At 43.7% G+C, this 18,945-nt stretch overlaps 1 protein-coding gene across 1 annotated transcript; it reads left to right on the top strand.

Moving 5' to 3' along the window:
- The first annotated feature begins 6,521 nt into the window (after positions 1 to 6,521).
- LOC131220767 (BES1/BZR1 homolog protein 4-like) lies at positions 6,522 to 7,974 on the top strand. Its single transcript, XM_058215600.1, has 2 exons — positions 6,522 to 6,804; positions 7,424 to 7,974. Exons 1-2 carry the CDS (start codon positions 6,565 to 6,567, stop codon positions 7,823 to 7,825), a joined length of 642 nt encoding a protein of 213 aa, XP_058071583.1. The 5' UTR covers positions 6,522 to 6,564; the 3' UTR covers positions 7,826 to 7,974.
- Positions 7,975 to 18,945: the final 10,971 nt, after the last annotated feature.

Here is an 18,945-nt window from a genome sequence, read left to right as displayed (position 1 = left end):
CAGCATCATAATGGCCCCATGTCCCCGCTAGCTTCCATTGCATGGAGGTCTGAAAGGGGTGTCCTGCCATATGTACAGTAGAGATAGTTCCATCGTGTTTCATTGGCACATGCTCTACACATCGTCACCCTATTATGATAAAACTATAATTTTAAACTTTTATTTTAATTTTTCTTTTTAAGGAGAAAAAATTCATATGAATGATTAAACGCTTAAAACTCCATTTTATTTTAAAAGAGAGAAAAATAAAAAATAAAAATTTATAGACTAACTGATTCAAACACAACATTTTTTTTCCTTCCAAATAAATGCATTCTACCGGGATTTAAAAATAGAATTTGAAGGTACAATCTAATAAATGATGTGTATTTGATAGAACTGAGCAAATGGTGGAAAATTTTAGTAGAGTCAGATCTAGTAACATTAACTGAAGTTTTTCACCTTAACTTTGTTTAAATACTTAGAATTGCTCACAAACAACTAATTGTACTGAGCATTTGGGGCCACTATACTGCTTGCATGACATCTCATCTATCCATTAAGGTTGTCCTATCATGAAAATGGGACACCCAAAAAGTTGGGTGAATCTAACTATTAGGTTGGGTACAAAATAAAAGCTATTAACAACCACCCAAAGAACTTAACACATTGGACGCATCTAACGGTTGGATGAACCTTTCTTCTTATTCATTCCACTCCTTGTGCCTTAGCCTTTCTCTTTACAGGAAACGGATCGGCTACTCCCCCTGCCATGGCTGGTGGTCGGTGCTCTGTGAGCTCCACCATGATGTATGTGTTTCATCCATTCCGTTCATCCATTTTTAAAGATCATTTTAGGGCCTTGACCCAAAAATGAGATGGATATAAACCTCATGTGGACCACACCACAGGAAAATAATAGTGATTGGATATCCACCATTTAAATCCTCCTAAGGCCCGGTGTACTGTTTATTTGACATCCAATCTGTTGATTAGGTTATACAGACCCAGATGAAGGTAAAAAAAAACAAATATCAGCTTGATCCAAAACTTTTATGGCCCCCAAAAAGCTTTTAATGGTCGACCTTTATTGAACACTGTTTCCTGTAATGTGGTCAACCTGAGATTGGGATATAACTAATTTTTGGTCTTATACCATAAAATGATCTAGAAAAATAGATGTACGGCATGGATGAAAAAAATACATCATTGCGGGGCCCACAGAGCACCGACCATCAGCCATTGGCTGGTGGCAGGGGGAGTAGCCAATCCGTTTCCCTCTTTACATGTACCATATATGTACGCATATATGGATTCAAATTGGGTACCAGGCAATTTTGAAAACCCTGTGGGACCCACCATGATTTTGTACCCAAACCTAAAGTGGGCCACGCCAAACAGTGGACCAAACCCAATTAACACTAACAATACTACGTGTGCCATCATGTCACACGTGTGCACAATCCATGACGTTGATAGGATGGCCAAACTAGTGAATGTTCATTGTTCCAAAACCAAATTGGTCTAATAACGAGGTGGGCCACACATGTACAAAAAAAATGTATGAGAAAGCAACGGTGGAAAATCATGCCAATCAGGTAATCATAAGCTTCAAGATAATAGCATAAAAATGGACGGTCAAGATTGACCAAAGAAATAAAATAAGTCCTATCATCAATATCTAGTGGGACTGATTTAATGATTATAATCATGTGATGTACGGTTAGTAAACAAAATAAATTAACATCATTCAACGGGTTAGGATCCACCATTCGGCGTGATTCTTACACCATGGATGGTTCAGATCAACAATAAGTAACTCGTGTACCATATCATAACCTTTCATTCTGTGTTATGCAAATAGATGGTTTGGGGTACGGTCCATCTTATGCAATCCAAGTTTAATTAAAAGGACTAGATATTGACGATTATGATATCTCCATCTAAAAGATTTTTTCTTGGGGCGTTGATCAACGGTTTGGATTGCTTGATCATGAGGCCCATTTATACTAACTGAAAACCGAGGATACTGTATATCCTCCGGGCTATAGTTTCAGTGCTTTTATGAAGTTGCAGACTCTTTCCGGGGCTTTCAACGTGAAAATGATGAAAAGTGGAAAATGCGTTTCTTACTTGAGGACACGATTTCTATGCCTGCGTTTTTTTTTTTTTTTTAACAAGTGGAGCAGTGGTTCAGTGATCCAGACCGTTGAATTGTTGGGCCCCACTTTCTATGTATTGAATCCAAAAATATCCAACTGGGGAGATCTCATCCGTAAAAATTCTCCGTTTCCTTTCTAGTTTATTGAGGACCGTTGTTTTTTTGGGTTTAACGAACTATATTCTCTCCATCAATTGAAGGGTTACTGTCTAGTTCTAGTGGAATAGTTGATGGACATGGGACCGAATACATCAACGGTATGGATTACTGGAACATGGCCCCACTAGTGCAGGCTAGTGTTTTGTACTCGAGGGAGTATTCTCTTCTGTACTCGCCTCCCTTACGTGACAACGTGGCACGTGCGATCAGGACTGGGACTTCCCATTCTCTTCAGGAGAATCCCATTGTTTTCATTCCATCGCCCGAAAATCTCTTCATGCGGGCCATGCATGTAGGAAAAGGAAACAACGGTCCATATTGACGGTGCGAGTGTGGCCGACAAGATGAACGGTGGATTGCATGGTTATTGGGACTCGACTGATAAGGGTCGCAGACACTTTCACTCACGTGCCACCTTGGCACATGTGGCGCCAATCAGTCATCCATCTCCCACGCGCGAGTACACTCGGTGTTCTTGGCGGTTTCCCTGCATCTCTCGTCATGTACTTTCCCTGCCGCCGTCGCGCTGGAGTACGGAACCCGCGTTTCTCCATCCGTTGTCCCAGGGAGCTGATTAGGTGCGGCCCTGATCGCGGGGCCCACCTAGATGTATTTATTGTATATCCACGCCGTCCATCCGTTTTGACAGATGATTTTATTTCATTTTCCAAAAAAAGATAGATCGAAATCTCAGGGGACCACATGACATGAAACAGCAGATCTGTGTGACCTTATCAACTTGGATGGAAAATAAACATTAATACAGGCATTAAGGTGGGCCCTAGGAAGTTTTTAACGGTGGGTATTCAATCACTACTGTTTCCTAAGGTGTAGTGAGGTGTAGGGAACCTGAGACTTGGATGTACTTCATTTTTGGCTCATGGCCTAAAAATAAGTCGGCAAAACGGAAGGACGGCGTGGATATAAAACACATACATCAAGGTGGCTCACGGCCAGGCCCGCACCGTGTTGGGTGAGTCTGGGCCTCATTTAATCCGTTCCCATCCTGATACATTAGTTCAACGGTTCGGATCACCTAGCTAAGTGGGCCCCCTTTCAAAAACCGGACACTGTTCACGCTATGGATCTTACACTGCGTCCGTACTCATATTTTCCATAAAAAGTAGCTGATAAAAATGGAAAGGGAAGCAGAGCCATACGGAAAGCACACATAGGGGTGATAGGAAAATCAACGTAATCAGAATGTAGGATGGGGATTCGGTGATCCGTGACTGTGGGGCCCACCTTGATGTATGTGTTTTATATCCACGCCGTTCATCCGTTATTACATATCATTTTAGTGAATAATGCCAGAGATGAAGCAGATACAAATCTCAGGTGGACCACACCATAGGAAACAGTGGTGATTGAGTGCCCACCATTAAAAACTTCCTAAGGCCCACCGTAATGTTTATTGCCATCCAATTGATAAGGTCACATAAACCTGTATGAATAGAAACACAAACATAAGCTTGATCCAGAACTTTTGTGCCCCGAGAAGTTTTAATGGTGGGAGTTAAACGACCACTGCTTTCCAAGGTGTGGTCCACCTGAGTTTTGGATCCGTTTAATCTTTGGGATAATGCCCTAACATGAGCCGGCAAAAAAGATGGACGGCTTGGATATATATAAACATACATTACAGTGGGCTCCACAGTCAAGGATCCACCGAACCCGGGTGGCAGAAAGTTGATGTTCAAAATCAAGTTGAAAATGCAACCATTGATCGGATCTGAACCGTTCATTTGACAGGTCAAATAGTGAATAAGCCATACAGCCAAGATGGATTTGATCGGACCATCCTTTTACATCGCGAGGTTTGCTGAAGCCCACACGTGTCTGCATTGAAGGCCATCTCTAGGCGCCACATGTGCCACATGATACATTGAACCAAACAGACGGACGGCTTGGATCTCATGTCCGTGTGCCATCTCCCCAAATGCGGTGGCGTGTAGATTGGCTGTGTTATACACACGTGCGAGAGTAGAAGGAAGAGTCGTTTTACTACGAGGGGCTGTTCATGGTGGGGCCCACTTGATGGACAGCTCAGATTTCATACGTACCAAGTCCAAAAACCAACACGTACGGGAAAGCCTGAAAGGAGTACGGAAAGTCAGGAAAGGAAAATAGTTCTCGAGACCATTCTAAAACTGTAGCCCTCTATATATCCGGTGATGAAGGGGCCTTGTTGGGCTATTCAGGCAATGACGGCCTATTTTTATTTGATAAGAATTTTCAATTGAATCTGGTCCGTTTGCTAATACCGTCTAAGCCACTTTGCTTGGATTAAGGTCAATCTTAACCATTCAAAATTTTGTCCTACAGATTGACGGTTAAGAGTCAAAATACATCAACGGTGTAAATCCAACTGAAAATATCCGAACATTAGTTTCTAGGATAATCCAATCCAGGAGAATTTTATGGAATGTTTCATGCAGTAAGTAACACAATATACCAACGGTCTGGATTTATGAAAAAATGGGCCCCACTTGTCAAAATTGAAAATTCGTGTGTAGTATGCATAAATGCGGGCCGCGTACGATATGATTCCACTTGTTTCCACCAGGGGAGCGGATTTCCTCCAACCCCGGGCACAGAGATATCAATGTGCCCGGAGCTGTGTGGGGCCCATAGAGATGTTTGTGACAAATCCTCTCCGTCTATCTATTTTTAAAGACCAGAATAAGATAGGACTTAAAAAATTAGGCATATCCAAAACTCATGTGGGCCATACCCTACGGAACAGTGGGGATTGAATGCTTGACGGTGACAGAAGTTTTTTATCAGGATGATATTTGTTACTACAGTTTAAATGAGTGTTAATAATTATATGAACGGTTTGGATGGCATATAAATATTATGGAAAGCTCCAGAAATGTTTCAACGGTGGACGGACGTTGTTGTTCCCACTGTTTTTTTGGTGTGGCCCACCTGAGCCTTGGGTCTCCCTTATTTTAAGAATCCTGTCCTAATGTGGTTCTTCAAAACAGATGCACAGAGTGGATTTGTCACGGACTTCTCTGTGGACCCCATACAGCCCCGAGCACAGAGATATTTATGTGCCCAGGGTCACAGCCAATCCTCTCCCAATCCTGCCACGTGTAAAGCGGAGATTGAAGTACCAATCTGGACCATCCATACGTAAAAATAGATTGGATGATCAACGGTCCAAGATATAAGTAGTTCACGGTTCTAATCTGCGCAAAATAGACGGATGAGATCAAAAGAGACGATGTTGATACAGGAGCCATCCATGGTATATCCCACTAGGTGGACGGACACGATTGCGATTCATCACGCTGCCACGTGGACTGTGGGAGACAGCATCATCGTCATCCTTTTTCAAATTGGGAGCGGATTGCGTGACCCCGGGCATAGAGATATCTCTGTGCCAGGGCTCTGTGGTACCTACAGATATATTCGTGACAAATCCACTCCGTCCATCTGTTTTGAAAGACCACAATAGTAAAGGATTCTAAAATTCGGAAGATCCAAAACTCATGTGGGCCATACCACGTGAAATAGTGAGGATTGAACGCCTGGCAGAGACAGAAGTTTTTTATCAGGATGATATTTGTTCCTACAGCTTATCTGAGTGATAATAATTATATGAACGGTTTGGATGTCATATAAACATCATGGTCAGCTCCAGGAAGGTTTCAACGGTGGACGTTGCTATTCCCACTGTTTTTCTGGTGTGGCCCACCTGAGTTTGGATGCATGGTTTTTAGAATCCTCTCCCATTGTCGTCTTTCAAAACAGATGGACGGAGTGGATTCGTCACAAGCAATCCGCTCTCTTTCCTATCACACCAAAAGAGTTCGTTTTGCCTCTGTCGGGACGTACAGCATTCTGTATGTCTCCACCCATCCAGGCCCACATTTTGAGTTCATGCGATTATTTCAACCGTACATTTCTTCATTACTACAATAAATATTCTATTTGCCCATAATCACTATTTATCGACGATTCTAAAAATCTGATTTTTATAGAGTCGAATCAAATCCATTGAAAAGTTTCTTCCATTTTGTTAAAATGATATACTTCAAAATCATTTCAAATAACGTTTTTTTGGGCTGATATTATGTAACACAGTCCAAACTTAGACGGTTTAAATTATTTGAATAAGCAATAAGTGGGCCACACCATCCTGCGACACACAGTACTTCCTTCGTCACGACGAAGGGAAAACGAACTCACACCAAAAAGCATAGCTTTTCATAAATGGCAGAGAGAGAGAGAGAGAGGAGAGATACAAGAGAGAGATGAAAGAGGCGAGCGTTGGAGGCGCGGCGGAAGAGAGAGCTCGTCGCGCGACTGAGAAGGAGAAGACGAAGCTCCGAGAGCGGCAGAGACGCTCGATCACCACCAAGATATTTAATGGCCTCAGGAAACACGGAAATTACGACCTTGCCCCTCGAGCCGACATCAACGACGTCCTCCGAGCCCTAGCCGGAGAAGCCGGTTGGATCGTCGAAGCCGACGGCACAACATACCGAGCCAAGGTATATACTCCCAAAAATCCATAATATCTCCTTATAGCTCATATACGGAATATTCAGTGTATATGCGAGCCAACTTATAAGAAACAAAGGAAGCATCCATGGAAACTGAAGTTGCTTTGCTGTCCAAGGTAAGAGCTGCTTATATACACTGAATCATCGGTGTATGCGAGCGTATTGAAAAAGAAAAGAGAAAACACCGTAGAAGACTTTTCTAGATAGGGGAATGGTGCATTGTATACAGCACATACACAGAATTTTCGGTGTATAGCATGTCAGGATACGTTCCTGGGAGCTTGGGCTGAGTACGGAAATGTAGTTTTATACAGCAGAGACCCGATTTATACCGTATCCACGGTGTATAATCTCTCGATCTCGAGTTTTTCTATCTTGGCGGTTACAAATCCTTGTCGCCCTTATCGTACGCAAATGTGCGCGATGCGCACTCTTTCTCTCTCTCTCTCACACACTCGAGATTTTCTATCTTGGCGTTACTAATGCCTGTTATCCTTATCGTGCGCGAGTGTGCGCAATGCGCTCGTTCCTTCTCTCGCGTCTTGGCGTTACTAATTCCTGTCATTGTTATCGTGCGCACATGTGCGCAATGTGCACGCTCCTACAGAAGGATCGGCAGCTCCATCCGCCGCAGCACTGCCCTACATGTATCGTCTCAGGAAATAGCAGCCGTACGACGGCGAGCAGTTTGGGCGGGGAATGCTCCACGACGGCCTCTCCCCGCCACGTGTCACTCCAGCAGCCATCCAGCTCCTCCAGCGGCGGGCCCACCGCCTTCGCGGGTCCATACCTGGCCCCGGCTTCGGACGTCTCCCTCACCCGCCTGAGGGAGGACGAGCTCAAGGCGTATTTCCAGGGTGGCGGCCACGTGGACGGCGTGGGATACGGTTTGGCCGGTGGGCCCTACTCAATGCTTCCACGTCAGCAGCAGCAACAACACGCGTTTTTCATGGAGGCAAGGGCCTCGAACCAGAACACACCCATCGGGTCCCCGCAGCACCATGTTTGAGACTGGATAGTGACACCCCCGGTGCACTGTAGCAGATCTGGCTTAACTGACGCTTTTTTTCTTTTTCTTTTTTTTGCCTTTTTTTGTTCTTTTGGTGGGCTGATATGTCTTTTTTGCCGGACGGCCTCGCATCTCAACGCGAGTATACTCTCTGCCTGTTTGAGATAATTGTAAACACACCCCTCTGGTTTGGATTGTTGCAAGTAGCTTCATGGGAATCTGCACAAAACGACGCAAATACCCTTGCTGCTTGTGGGACCCACCGCTGTTTAGGAGTGTATCCAACCCGTCTATCAGGTCCCTCCATAAATATTGAATATTGGATGCCCATAACATCATGATAATCCAATCACCGGGTGGGACACACCCAACTAGGAGAATGGACGGGTTGGATGACATACACGCACTTTGGTAGGCCTGCCCGATTACTAAGAGATAGGGGTATAATGCTCAGTAATCCAAACTAAAGGGGCCGTTTGCAGTTATTAGAAATGAAAGGTAGGTGTTTATTAATTATCTTTTATATAAGGTTGTTATATGAATATATGATCACAAGAATTGATAGTTACACCCATCGTACTGATAGATACAGCCGCTTTTTTTTTTTTTTTATTTGCATCTGTCGCGAGTGAGGGTCCAGCGTGTGTTGCCACGGATTGGGCCCCACATGCTAAGTTCTTCGATGATCGGAACGGTCCACGTTGTGAAATCTTGAATGTGCAGTCAACCGTGAGAATTTTATGGCCGGGGGATGATTTTCGCAAGCACCATCTCTAAAATTAATTTAGAACAATGAAAAAGAGAAATTTCGAAGGTCAGGATCATCTATTGGATTTTGATTTTAGAGATGTTCAATTCGCAGATTTCCTCCACGAATTGGACGGTTAGGATTGTACTTTTAGAGATGCTCTGTCCACAATTTGGTCCACAGATTGGATGGTCCCTATAGCTTTACAGGAATGCCACGTGTGAGGATTATCCACATGGAGATGTCCGTGTGACGTTCATTTCATCCGTCAGTTTTGCCAGCTCATGATAAGACATGATTTCAAAACTAGACAGATCCAAATTTCAAGTGGACCACAAGGATCAAACGCTCACAATCGAGGAGGCGGATTAGATACTGACAGGTTGAGCAGCGAGACTCGCTACTGAAGTGACCTCACCAAGTTTCTGTGGGCCCCACCGTGATGTATGTTTTGTATCCACGCCGTCCATCCATTTGGAGAGATCATTTTAGGGCAACATGCAAAAAATGAGTCAAATCCATAGCTCCAGTGGACCCCACCACAGAAAACAGTGGGGAGAGTAACGCCCACCATTAAAAAAATTCTAAAGGCCGAAAGGATTTCGATCAAGCTGATATTTGTTTTTTCCCTTATTTCATGTATTTTTTAACTTGTGAACAGGTTGGATTTCAAATAAACATCATGGTGGGCCTTAGGAAAGTTTCAACGGTAGGCATCACTCTCCTCACTGTTTTCTGTGGTGGGATCCACTATGGCTTTGGATCTGCTCATTTTTTGGCTCATGCCCTAAAATAATATCTCCAAATGGATGGACGGCGTGGATACAACACATATATCATAGTGGGGCCCACAGAGGCTGTTGATCAGGCTGATATTTGCTTTTTCACTTGAATCACCATAATCATCGTAGTGGGCCCAGAGAGGTTTTAAGGGTGCGTATTTCACACGAATGCAGATCGTGTGGTGAGGCGTTCTCCAACCCTTTACCACGGTGGGAAGCCTTTATGTATCCACGCCGTACGTTTTCTCAGCTCATGTTAGGGACTCGACTTAGTTGCGACCCCAGATGCAACAATGCCGGTGGGATCCTGACTGTGGGTCCCACATTGATGTATGCATTGTGGATCTACATCTTCTATTATTATATGGCATGGGCCCAAAAATGAAGCAGAGCCAAATCTCGGATCACACCACAAGAAACATTGGTGAAAGACCGTAAAAAACAAAAAAACATTTTGTGGGCCACACAAAGTTTTGATCAAGCTATATTTGTGTCTTCCCTTCTTCAGGTCAGTATGATTTTTGACTTTTAAACATTATGGTGGGCTTTGGAAGTTTTTAATGATGGGCATTCAATGACCACTATTTCTTATGGTATGATTCAGATGGAGATATTTTTGGGATCATGCCCTAAATTGTGGGCTACACAAAGATTGGATCAAGTTGATATTTGTGTTTTCCCTCAGTTGAGTCTTGTGTGACTTCCTCATTAGGTTGGGTGGAAAATAAACATTATGGTAGGCATTAGAACGTTTTTAATGATATAAATTCAATCATTATTATTTCATAGTGTGATCCACCGGCTTTATTTTTGGGTTCATGCTCTAACTGTGGGCTACACAGAAATTGGATCAAGTTAATATTTGTGTCTTCGCTTCATCTAGGTCAGTTTGATTTTATCAATAGGTTGGATGAAAAATAAATATTACAATAGGCTTTAGGAAGTTTTGATAGTAAGCATTCAATGACCACTATTTCCTATGGTGTGATCCATCGGAGATTTGTATTTGTTTCATTTTTTATTTTTTTTTTGGCTCATGCTTTAAAATGAGTTGACAAAATGGATGAATGACATAGATATACAATGCATACATTAAGATGGGTCTTATAGAGTCTCATACACGCCGTTGGCTTAGGGCATGAGACCATAATTGAAATATATCCAAAGCTCAAGTAGACCATGCACCATAGGAGATAGTGGGAATTGAATGCCTACCGTTGAAAGCTTTTAGGGCTTATCACGAGCTCTGGTTATGCTTTAATTTGGAGTGCGGTCCTTTTGTGCTTTTATATGCTTTAAGTTTGTGTTCATGCCCTAAAATGAGTGGGCAAAATAGATTGATGGCATGCATAAAACACATATATCATGGTGGACCTCATAGAGTCCGATCATCAGGGATATACTGGTCTGGACGCTGGATTCCATGGTGGAATTGACTCATGTTTCCGCGTTTACTTTTTTCAAAAGCTTCGCATTGTGTTTAAAAAGAGTGTTCCATTTGATCATGTTGTCACTAGCCAGTTATTTCGTTTCTACAGTCGGCTCTTATAAATATGTTAGGAGAGATGATTCGAAGATTCACAATCATAAGATAACTATTTGATACGCAATTTGAGATTCTAAGTAAGGAACTATGGTCACAAAGATGAAAGGTGTTAGGCACCCACTCTACTTGTATTGACGTATGATCTTTACTTCACATGACGTGACTACTGTTGAGGGTTAAGTAAGTATTAATTTTTGTACACAAATAATGCAATGGGGTGTGTAGTGTTGTGTCAAGTGCAATGCTTATGACAGGCTTTGGGTTGGGCTATTGTAACGTCTCGTCCAGCCAGAACAGTGTCCTGGGGCGTCCACGTAAGATCTGCCACATGACTGCTCGATTAACTACTTATGGTGAGGTTCCACAAATAAATTAATTTAGGATTAGCCCATTTGAATAAACCAGGCGGGCCATGATAAGACCAAGCGCGGGCCGCCAAGCCGGATGACCATTTACGCTTAGCAACGGCCCATATGGGCTATACCACGGCAACGGAAGGTCAGAAAAATCTGAAAATTTAGGGGACCATAGAACTCACTAGGCTTATGTACCAACGCGGACCACGAACCCAGTGGACGCCCATAAGTGGGATCTGACACTGACTAAATGCACCCCACCAATGTCAGGACTGAAATCTGGCGCTTGCAAATAAAACCGAGATACCAGGCTATCCAACCGTCGAATCTTTTCTACATTTTCGGTGGGGGCCTAATGAATTTTTCCTACACCCGTCCGCAGACTCTGAGACCCGACTGTGGAACGATGACCGTTGATCGCAAATTAGGCCCGTGTGACCAAACCCCAGACCCGATCGTCCCTAAATTTTGCATGACCCTTCATCAGGCCATGGAGCATCTATCCTAAGGATTTCATAGCCAGAGGGCCACCAGAACTAATCCCATCATCAGAATGGACCCCACAGGGCCATTTAAAGATCGGAACCGATGACTCAAATCCCATAACCGTTCATCCGTTTGTTCGCAAACTTTATATGACCCCTCATTGGGCCATAGAGCATCTACCCACCAAATTTGGTGGCCAAGAGAGTGTTGGGGCCACTCCAACTCCAAAAGTGAGTCCTAGTAGGCTATTTTAGAAATTTGAGGAAACTTAAAGCCAGAGGGCCTAAGCCCCAAGTCTAGGAAATAAACCCTAACTCTCATAACTCTCCCTCATTTGCCACAACCACCAAGAGATGAAGAGAGTAAAGGAGCTAAGAGGAGAAGATAGTGTGAGAGAAGGAGTTACAAGGTGGACCCTAGATCGAAGTGGGGCCCAAGAGAGTCAACCCTTCCAACTCCTTACCTCTCTTACAAGGAAAAACTCTCCTCCTTAACCTCAACATTCATATGTGGGTTGCCTAGGTAAGATTTTTCACCCATTCTTCTTGAAATCCATGTAGAAAGATGGGATTGGCTTGGAATTCTAACATGTAAGAGCTTGTTTTAGGGATTTCGGCCGATCGACCCGAAAGCCCTCTTTCCTAGGGCATTTTCCGAATCCCCAACAACCCATAGGTGTGGACTATTACTCTTAGGTGGCCTAGCACCAATTTTAGTACAAGATTAATGATTTTGGTTGTTTGGATGTAATATTTGAAATTCTAGAGAAGCCCTAGGAAGCATATGTTTGTGAAATTGTATGGATTACATGTTTGGCTCTCTTAATGTCGTTCTTGCCTCTCAAATGATTTTGTGTATGTATGATTATATGATTATGCCTGGTTGATTTCTTCATGTATTGTGCCTCATAGTTTATATATGATGTCATTTCGCTTGTGTACATGACTTCGTAATATGGGGGAAGTGCTTAACTTCGTCATAGGCCCACACAACTCACATGCACATGTTCATGATAACGATAGCTTGCTCATTGAGAATATATGATTTGTATGATTGAGGTACATGAAAACATGATGTGATATGCTAGTTGATAACTTAGATTGTCGGTATGTCATGAATCCCCTCACCCTCTTAGGTTGGTCAGGAACTTGAGGAGAGACGGTAGTCCCATCGGTAGGATTATGCTATGGTTAGACCCGTGGGTTTGGGCGGGTGTGTTTGGGTGGATGTAGTCCGACTACATGGGTCCTTCGTGCCCAATGTCACTCGTCTCACGCTCGCCCGACTCGTGCGGTCTAGCCTACTGTCTAACCAACCTCGTTGTTAACCCTGTTTGCTCACACATGTATGGAACTTAGAATACCCCACAACTATTGTAGCTCATTAGTAACCCACTTAAAATTGGTCCACAGCCTCGTGAGCCAGGCATGGTAGAATGGGACACCGTGTCTGAGTTGTCGGCCTATGCTGGGGTACTGCGCCTCCCCATAGTGACCGCGAGCGATCCCTTTCTTTCGACACTCCTCGTGTGCTTGGAGTCGGGGATGAGGAACCCGACGAGATCACGGACCGCAAGGTCTCGGCCTCACACATTGGGGGGTCTTGACTTGTAACGCCCTGAAAATCGGGGGTCGTGCATATACTCGACTCCCGAGTTCCCGAGGTCACTTATAGCCAATTTTCATTAATATGCGATTCAATTTAAATGCGCAGCCTGGAACATGAAATACATCCACACAAGTCCACTGAAATGAAAGAGACTGAATACAAATATATATATATATATATATATATATACATGTCCAAAGGAATACATGGGTCGCATAAGATGCTACCCAACAAAATTGCAAAAGAATAGTATGACCAAAAAGAGTAAAACTGAGCCCCTGCCCAGCGATCCAATCCCGCCTCTCAAGCTGGCGGAGAACCTTCCGTCAACTGGAAGTAGGACAGCTCGTCCTCCTCCTCGAAGCTCGCCTCACCAGGCTCCTCCAGTCCCGAGTCACCTGTATCTATGAATGGGTCTGGTTGGTGTTTTAAAACACCGTCCCAGAGTGGGAGTGAGTGATCAACTCAATGGGTGCTATTAGTCTTAAGTTATCACAGGCATCAATTATAATATGATCTTAATGAAAAGCAGACAATCACATACGTCTAAGTAATCTTATTAATGCGCATGTATGCAGCATGACATGATGCATACCCCCACCACAACGCTCCCTCGTGTGACACCATTTAACGATCGCCAATGCCAACACTCCCTCAGTGCGACCTCGACTGCCGAGTCTCCACCCTAACTAGTGCGATGCAATGATCGTGTTAGCAGTGTGATTAGTTAGGTCCATTCATCCAACATATTTGAGAATCTGGTACACCCACGTATCAATGCCCTAAACGGGTTACGAGGCCAAGACCCCCCAATGCGTGAGGCCGAGACCCCGCGGTCCGTGATCCCGTCGGGTTCCTCATCCCCGACTTCAAGCACATGAAGAGTGCCATGAGAAAGGGATCGCTCGAGGTCACTACGGGGAGGCGCAGTACCCTAGCATAGGCCGATAGCTCGGACACTGTGTCCCATTTCACCATCCCCGGCTCACGAGGCTGTGGACCAAATTTCAAGTGGGTTATTGATGAGCTACAACGGTTGTAGGGTGTTCCATGTTCCATACAAGTGTGAACAAGCAGGGTTAACAATCAAGGTTGGTCAGATAGTAGGCTAGACCACCTGAGTCGAGCGAACATGAGGCGAGTGACATCGGGCACAAAGGACCCATGTAGTCGAACTACAGTCACTCGCACACACCCGCCCAAACGCATGGGTCTAACCATAGCATAGTCCAATCGATGGGACTACCGTTACTTCTCAAATTCCTGACCAACCCAAGGATAAGAATAGGGACTCAGCATGCCAACTACCAAAGTAACATCAAGCATATTCAACACCATGTTCTCATGTTGCTCAACATACAATTCAAATTTCTCTAACAAGCAAACTATTAACATTATGAAAAAGTGTATGTGTGTGGTGTGGGTTGGTGAGGAAGTTAACACTTCCTCCATGTTAAGAAATCATGTACACAAGAGTAATGAAATCATACGTAATATGAAGCAAACAACGTATAAAAATCAACACAACATGAGCATATGATCATCCATACATCAAATCATGTGAGAAACATAAACGACATCATGAGAGAGAGCCAAACATATAAATCCATACAATTCCAACCAACATACAATTCCTAGGATTTTCCTAGGCTTTCAAATATAACATCCAAGCAATCAAAATCATTAATCTCTATTAAAATTGGTGCTAGGCCACCTAAGAACAATAATCCGCACCTTCGAATTTATTGGAGGCTTGGGAACGACCTAGGAGCGGGGATTTTTGGGGTTGAACGGCCGGAATCCCTAAAGCAAGCATTTGTATGTTAGAATCCATGTTAATCTCTCCTCAATACATGGATTTCAAGAAAAAGAGGTGAGGGATTTTACCTAGACGATCAACGGAGCGAATGTGTGGTTGTGGTGTATGGATTTCCTTGGAGAAGGGGTGGAGAGTTGCAAGGTTGAGCTCCCTTGGGCCCCACCATCAACAACACCCTCCTTCACTCTCTTCTTCCTCTCTTTCTCCTCCTTTCTCCTCTCCTTTTTCTCTCTTCTCTCTTTCCTTCTCTAGGGCAAAATCGTATGGGGAGAGAGCTCAAATGAGGCCCTTTTATAATGTCAAATTTGGTGAAAATAGCCCCAAGTGTTGGGTTTTTACTATACTAGACCTATGGCAGGGTCTTTTCAAGATCTAGGGCCCACTATAGGATATACATATTGATATACACCATATGATAGTTAGCCCTAATGATGATCTACGTATGAACATGATCGGCCCACCATTTGGATGCGCCGATCGACAGATATGATTAGAAGTCTATTCAACGGTCACCGATGGTCGATCGGGGCCACGGTTATACGGATATGAGCAGGAAAATATCCTTACTCCACATGTGAAGTTTGGTCGCAAACCGACGGTCCGAAATTCTCAACTTTGCATAAGAGTGGATGACTCAATTCACTTAAGTTCCAGTTCCTTTCCTTAGGGTATTTGCGCTTCTCATGCACTCGTCCTTCGGCTCAAGTTGAGCGGTTCTGGACACTACCCAGGTCTGACTCCCGCGATGGACGTCGAGCCCAGTAAGACGAACATTACTCTATAATTTTGAAACTAATGGCCCACCAACGAGCGGTCTAGAGCTTGTTCAGAAAATCGGGGCATTTTTGGAATGAATTAGGTATTGAGATTTCTCGTGGATAATGATTAGGGTTTGGATTAACTATATTTATAAGGTGGCCTATTTATAACTAGTGAAAGTAAATATTTGGTCATGATCACTCTAAACCGTCGGCTTTAGACTAAAAGAGTAATGAGGTTGATTTAGTCTATTATTCAAGATCGGGGCCTTATCTGACTCTGCTCCGGTTAGATCTTTAATTTAGTTATGATTGTCTTGATTAGTTAGCAAATAGTCAGTTAGATTTGGGCTCTCTGGCCTTAAGTTTTAATGAATTCCCACAATGGCTCCTTCTAGGATTTCTTATTGGCTTTGGGGCGGACCCAACACCCCCTTGGCCACCAAATTTGGTGTGTAGGTGTCTTATGGCCCAATGAGGGGCCATATAAAATTTGGAAACAAACGGATGGACGGTTGTGGGGTTTGAGTCAACGGTTCTGATCTTTAAAAGGCCCTAAGGGGTCCATTCTGGTAATTGGAGTGGTTCTAGTGGCCCTCTGGCTATGAAATTTCTAGGATAGATGCTTCATGGCCCGATGAAGGGCCATGCAAAATTTGGAGACAGTCGGATCTGGGGTTTGGTCGTACGGGCCCAATTTACGATCGACGGTCACCGTTCCACGATCAGGTCCCAGAGTTGGTGGATAGGTGTAGGAAAATTTCATTAGACCTCCACCGTGAATGTGGAAGAGATCCGACGGTTGGATAGCCTGGTATCTCGGTTCAATTTGCAAGCGCCAGATTTCGGTCCTAGCATTGGTGGGGTGCATTCAGTCAGTGCCAGATCCCACTTCTGGGTGTCTACTGGGTCCGTGGTCCACAATGGTCCACAAGCCCAGTGAGCTCTATGGTCCCTTAAATTTTTAGATTTTTCTAACCTTCCCGCGTCGCGGTACAGCCCGCACGGGCTGTCACCAGGTTCTATCAGGACCCGTATGACCTAATCAATTTGGCAAATCTTGGTCTAATTTATTTGTGATACCTTACTACGAGTAGCTTAAACGAACGGTCTTGTGGCAAATCCTACGTGGAACGCCTCAGGACACTGTTCTGGTTGGGTGAGACCTTACACTACACCTGATGTTCAAGTGATCGGACGGATTCATTGGCTTCCGACGGCTGATTAATCGGACTAGTGCGGTTCTTTACTGGTACCACCCCTGTATATACTAACATTGAGTGTTAAAGGTTAATAAGTAATATTATAAGTTAATTAAATAAATAAATAAAAATTTAACGAAATTTTGGGAATCCACAACAGTGAAAATCCAGAATGTTACAGCCTCACAACCAGTTTAGGGCGTTGATACGTGGGGTGTACCAAATTCCTCAATCTGCTGGATGAACGGACCTAACTAATAACTCAGCTAACACGATCGCATTGAATCGCACTAGTTAGGATGACGACTCGGCAGTTGAGGTCGCACCGAGGGAGTATAGTCATACGCGATCGTTAGATGGAGTTGCTCAAGGGAGCGTTATGGCAAAGGCATACATCATATCATCGTGCATGCATGCGCATTAATAAGATTAGTTAGATGTTTATGATTGACTGTTTTTTATTAAGATCATATTATAATTGATGTCTGTAATAACTTGAGACTAATAGCACCCACTAAGTTGATCACTCACTCCCACTTTGGGACGGTGTTTTAAAACACCAACCAGAACCATTCATAGATGCAGGTGACTCAGGATTGGAGGAGCCTGGTGAGGCGAGCCTCGACGAGGAGGAGGAGTTATCTTATTTCCAGCTGATGGATGGCTCTCCATCGGCTTGATGGGTAGGATTGGGATTGCTGTGTAGTGGGCTTAGCCTCATTATTTTTGGGATATAGTATTCTTTTGTTGTTTTGGTTGGGCAATGCCTCGTGCGACCCATTTATATTTTTGGACCTGTTTACATGATAGATCTCTTTCATTTCAGTAGACTTGTGTGATTATGTTTCATGTTCCAGGAAATTTCAAGCTGCGCATCTAAAACGAATTACATGCATATTAATGAAAATCGGTTAATAGTGACTCTCGGGAACTCGGGAGTTGAGCGTATGCGCGACCCCCGATTTCCAGGGCGTTACAGCTATAAAAATCCGAACTAATTCCTCTACTTTCCAAAGCAAATAACCAATTAGCACAAAATTCTGATGGGTAAGATCCGATTACGTCGGCAAGTCACGGATCATATGTTTATATTGACCGGGTGTAAGATGTAAGGTAATATAAAAATGATAAACTTGATAATCAAGGAGGTTAGAGAAGATAGTAAGTAGTGCATATTGCTAATGCTAAAACTAGACGAAGCTGATTGAAGATTAGAGAACTGGGTGGACGGTAGTGTTGCAACAATCAAATTTGAGGGCTTGGATTGAAACCTGGGTTGCACAAGAAGCTTTTAATGGGGTTGGACTAAGCTTGACATGGGCCATGATATCCTTCCTATGGCTCTTTCCTCTCCTCAGTGGATGGATAGTATGAATAGGTAAAAGGGGTTTGAGGGATAACTTAAAGATTCCTGAATGAGTGAGAACTTGTGAAATAAGAGGAGAATGAGGTTATTTATAGCCTCCCATATCAGTTTATGCAATTCTTGCCAAGTTGAGGTTAAAAGAGGTTTGGATGGTTAGGATATGAGATTGCCATGTGGCAATATCTCATGGGCTAGTATGGATGATATAAGTTGTAATTTTTGGTGCAAGGGAGGAGCATTGGAGTCAATTTATATTTCCACACGTTCGAGGCTTGCAAAAAGACAGAGCACACCGATGGAGCTCTCTACCAAAACAGGAGAGATGCCACGTGGCTAGCTGCCCCTAGAGGCCTCTCGTCACACACGAGCTCTCTTGCTTTGGCAGGTAAGCTCTCCTCCACGCGCAAGGACTTTGCTTAAAGGGCGGTATGTTGTTGTTTATACTTTTC

The sequence above is a fragment of the Magnolia sinica genome, chromosome 12, assembly GCF_029962835.1.
Source record: "Magnolia sinica isolate HGM2019 chromosome 12, MsV1, whole genome shotgun sequence".
Classification (NCBI taxonomy): domain Eukaryota; kingdom Viridiplantae; phylum Streptophyta; class Magnoliopsida; order Magnoliales; family Magnoliaceae; genus Magnolia; species Magnolia sinica.
Note: the sequence above shows the minus strand (reverse complement) of the source record. Positions and strands in the feature narration are given on the sequence as shown.

Coding starts and splice junctions, on each gene's coding strand:
- LOC131220767 (XM_058215600.1), top strand. CDS start 6,565: ATGAAAGAGGCGAGCGTTGGAGGCGCGGCGGAAGAGAGAGCTCGTCGC. Junction 6,805..7,423: donor GCACAACATACCGAGCCAAG/GTATATACTCCC, acceptor ACGCTCCTACAG/AAGGATCGGCAGCTCCATCC.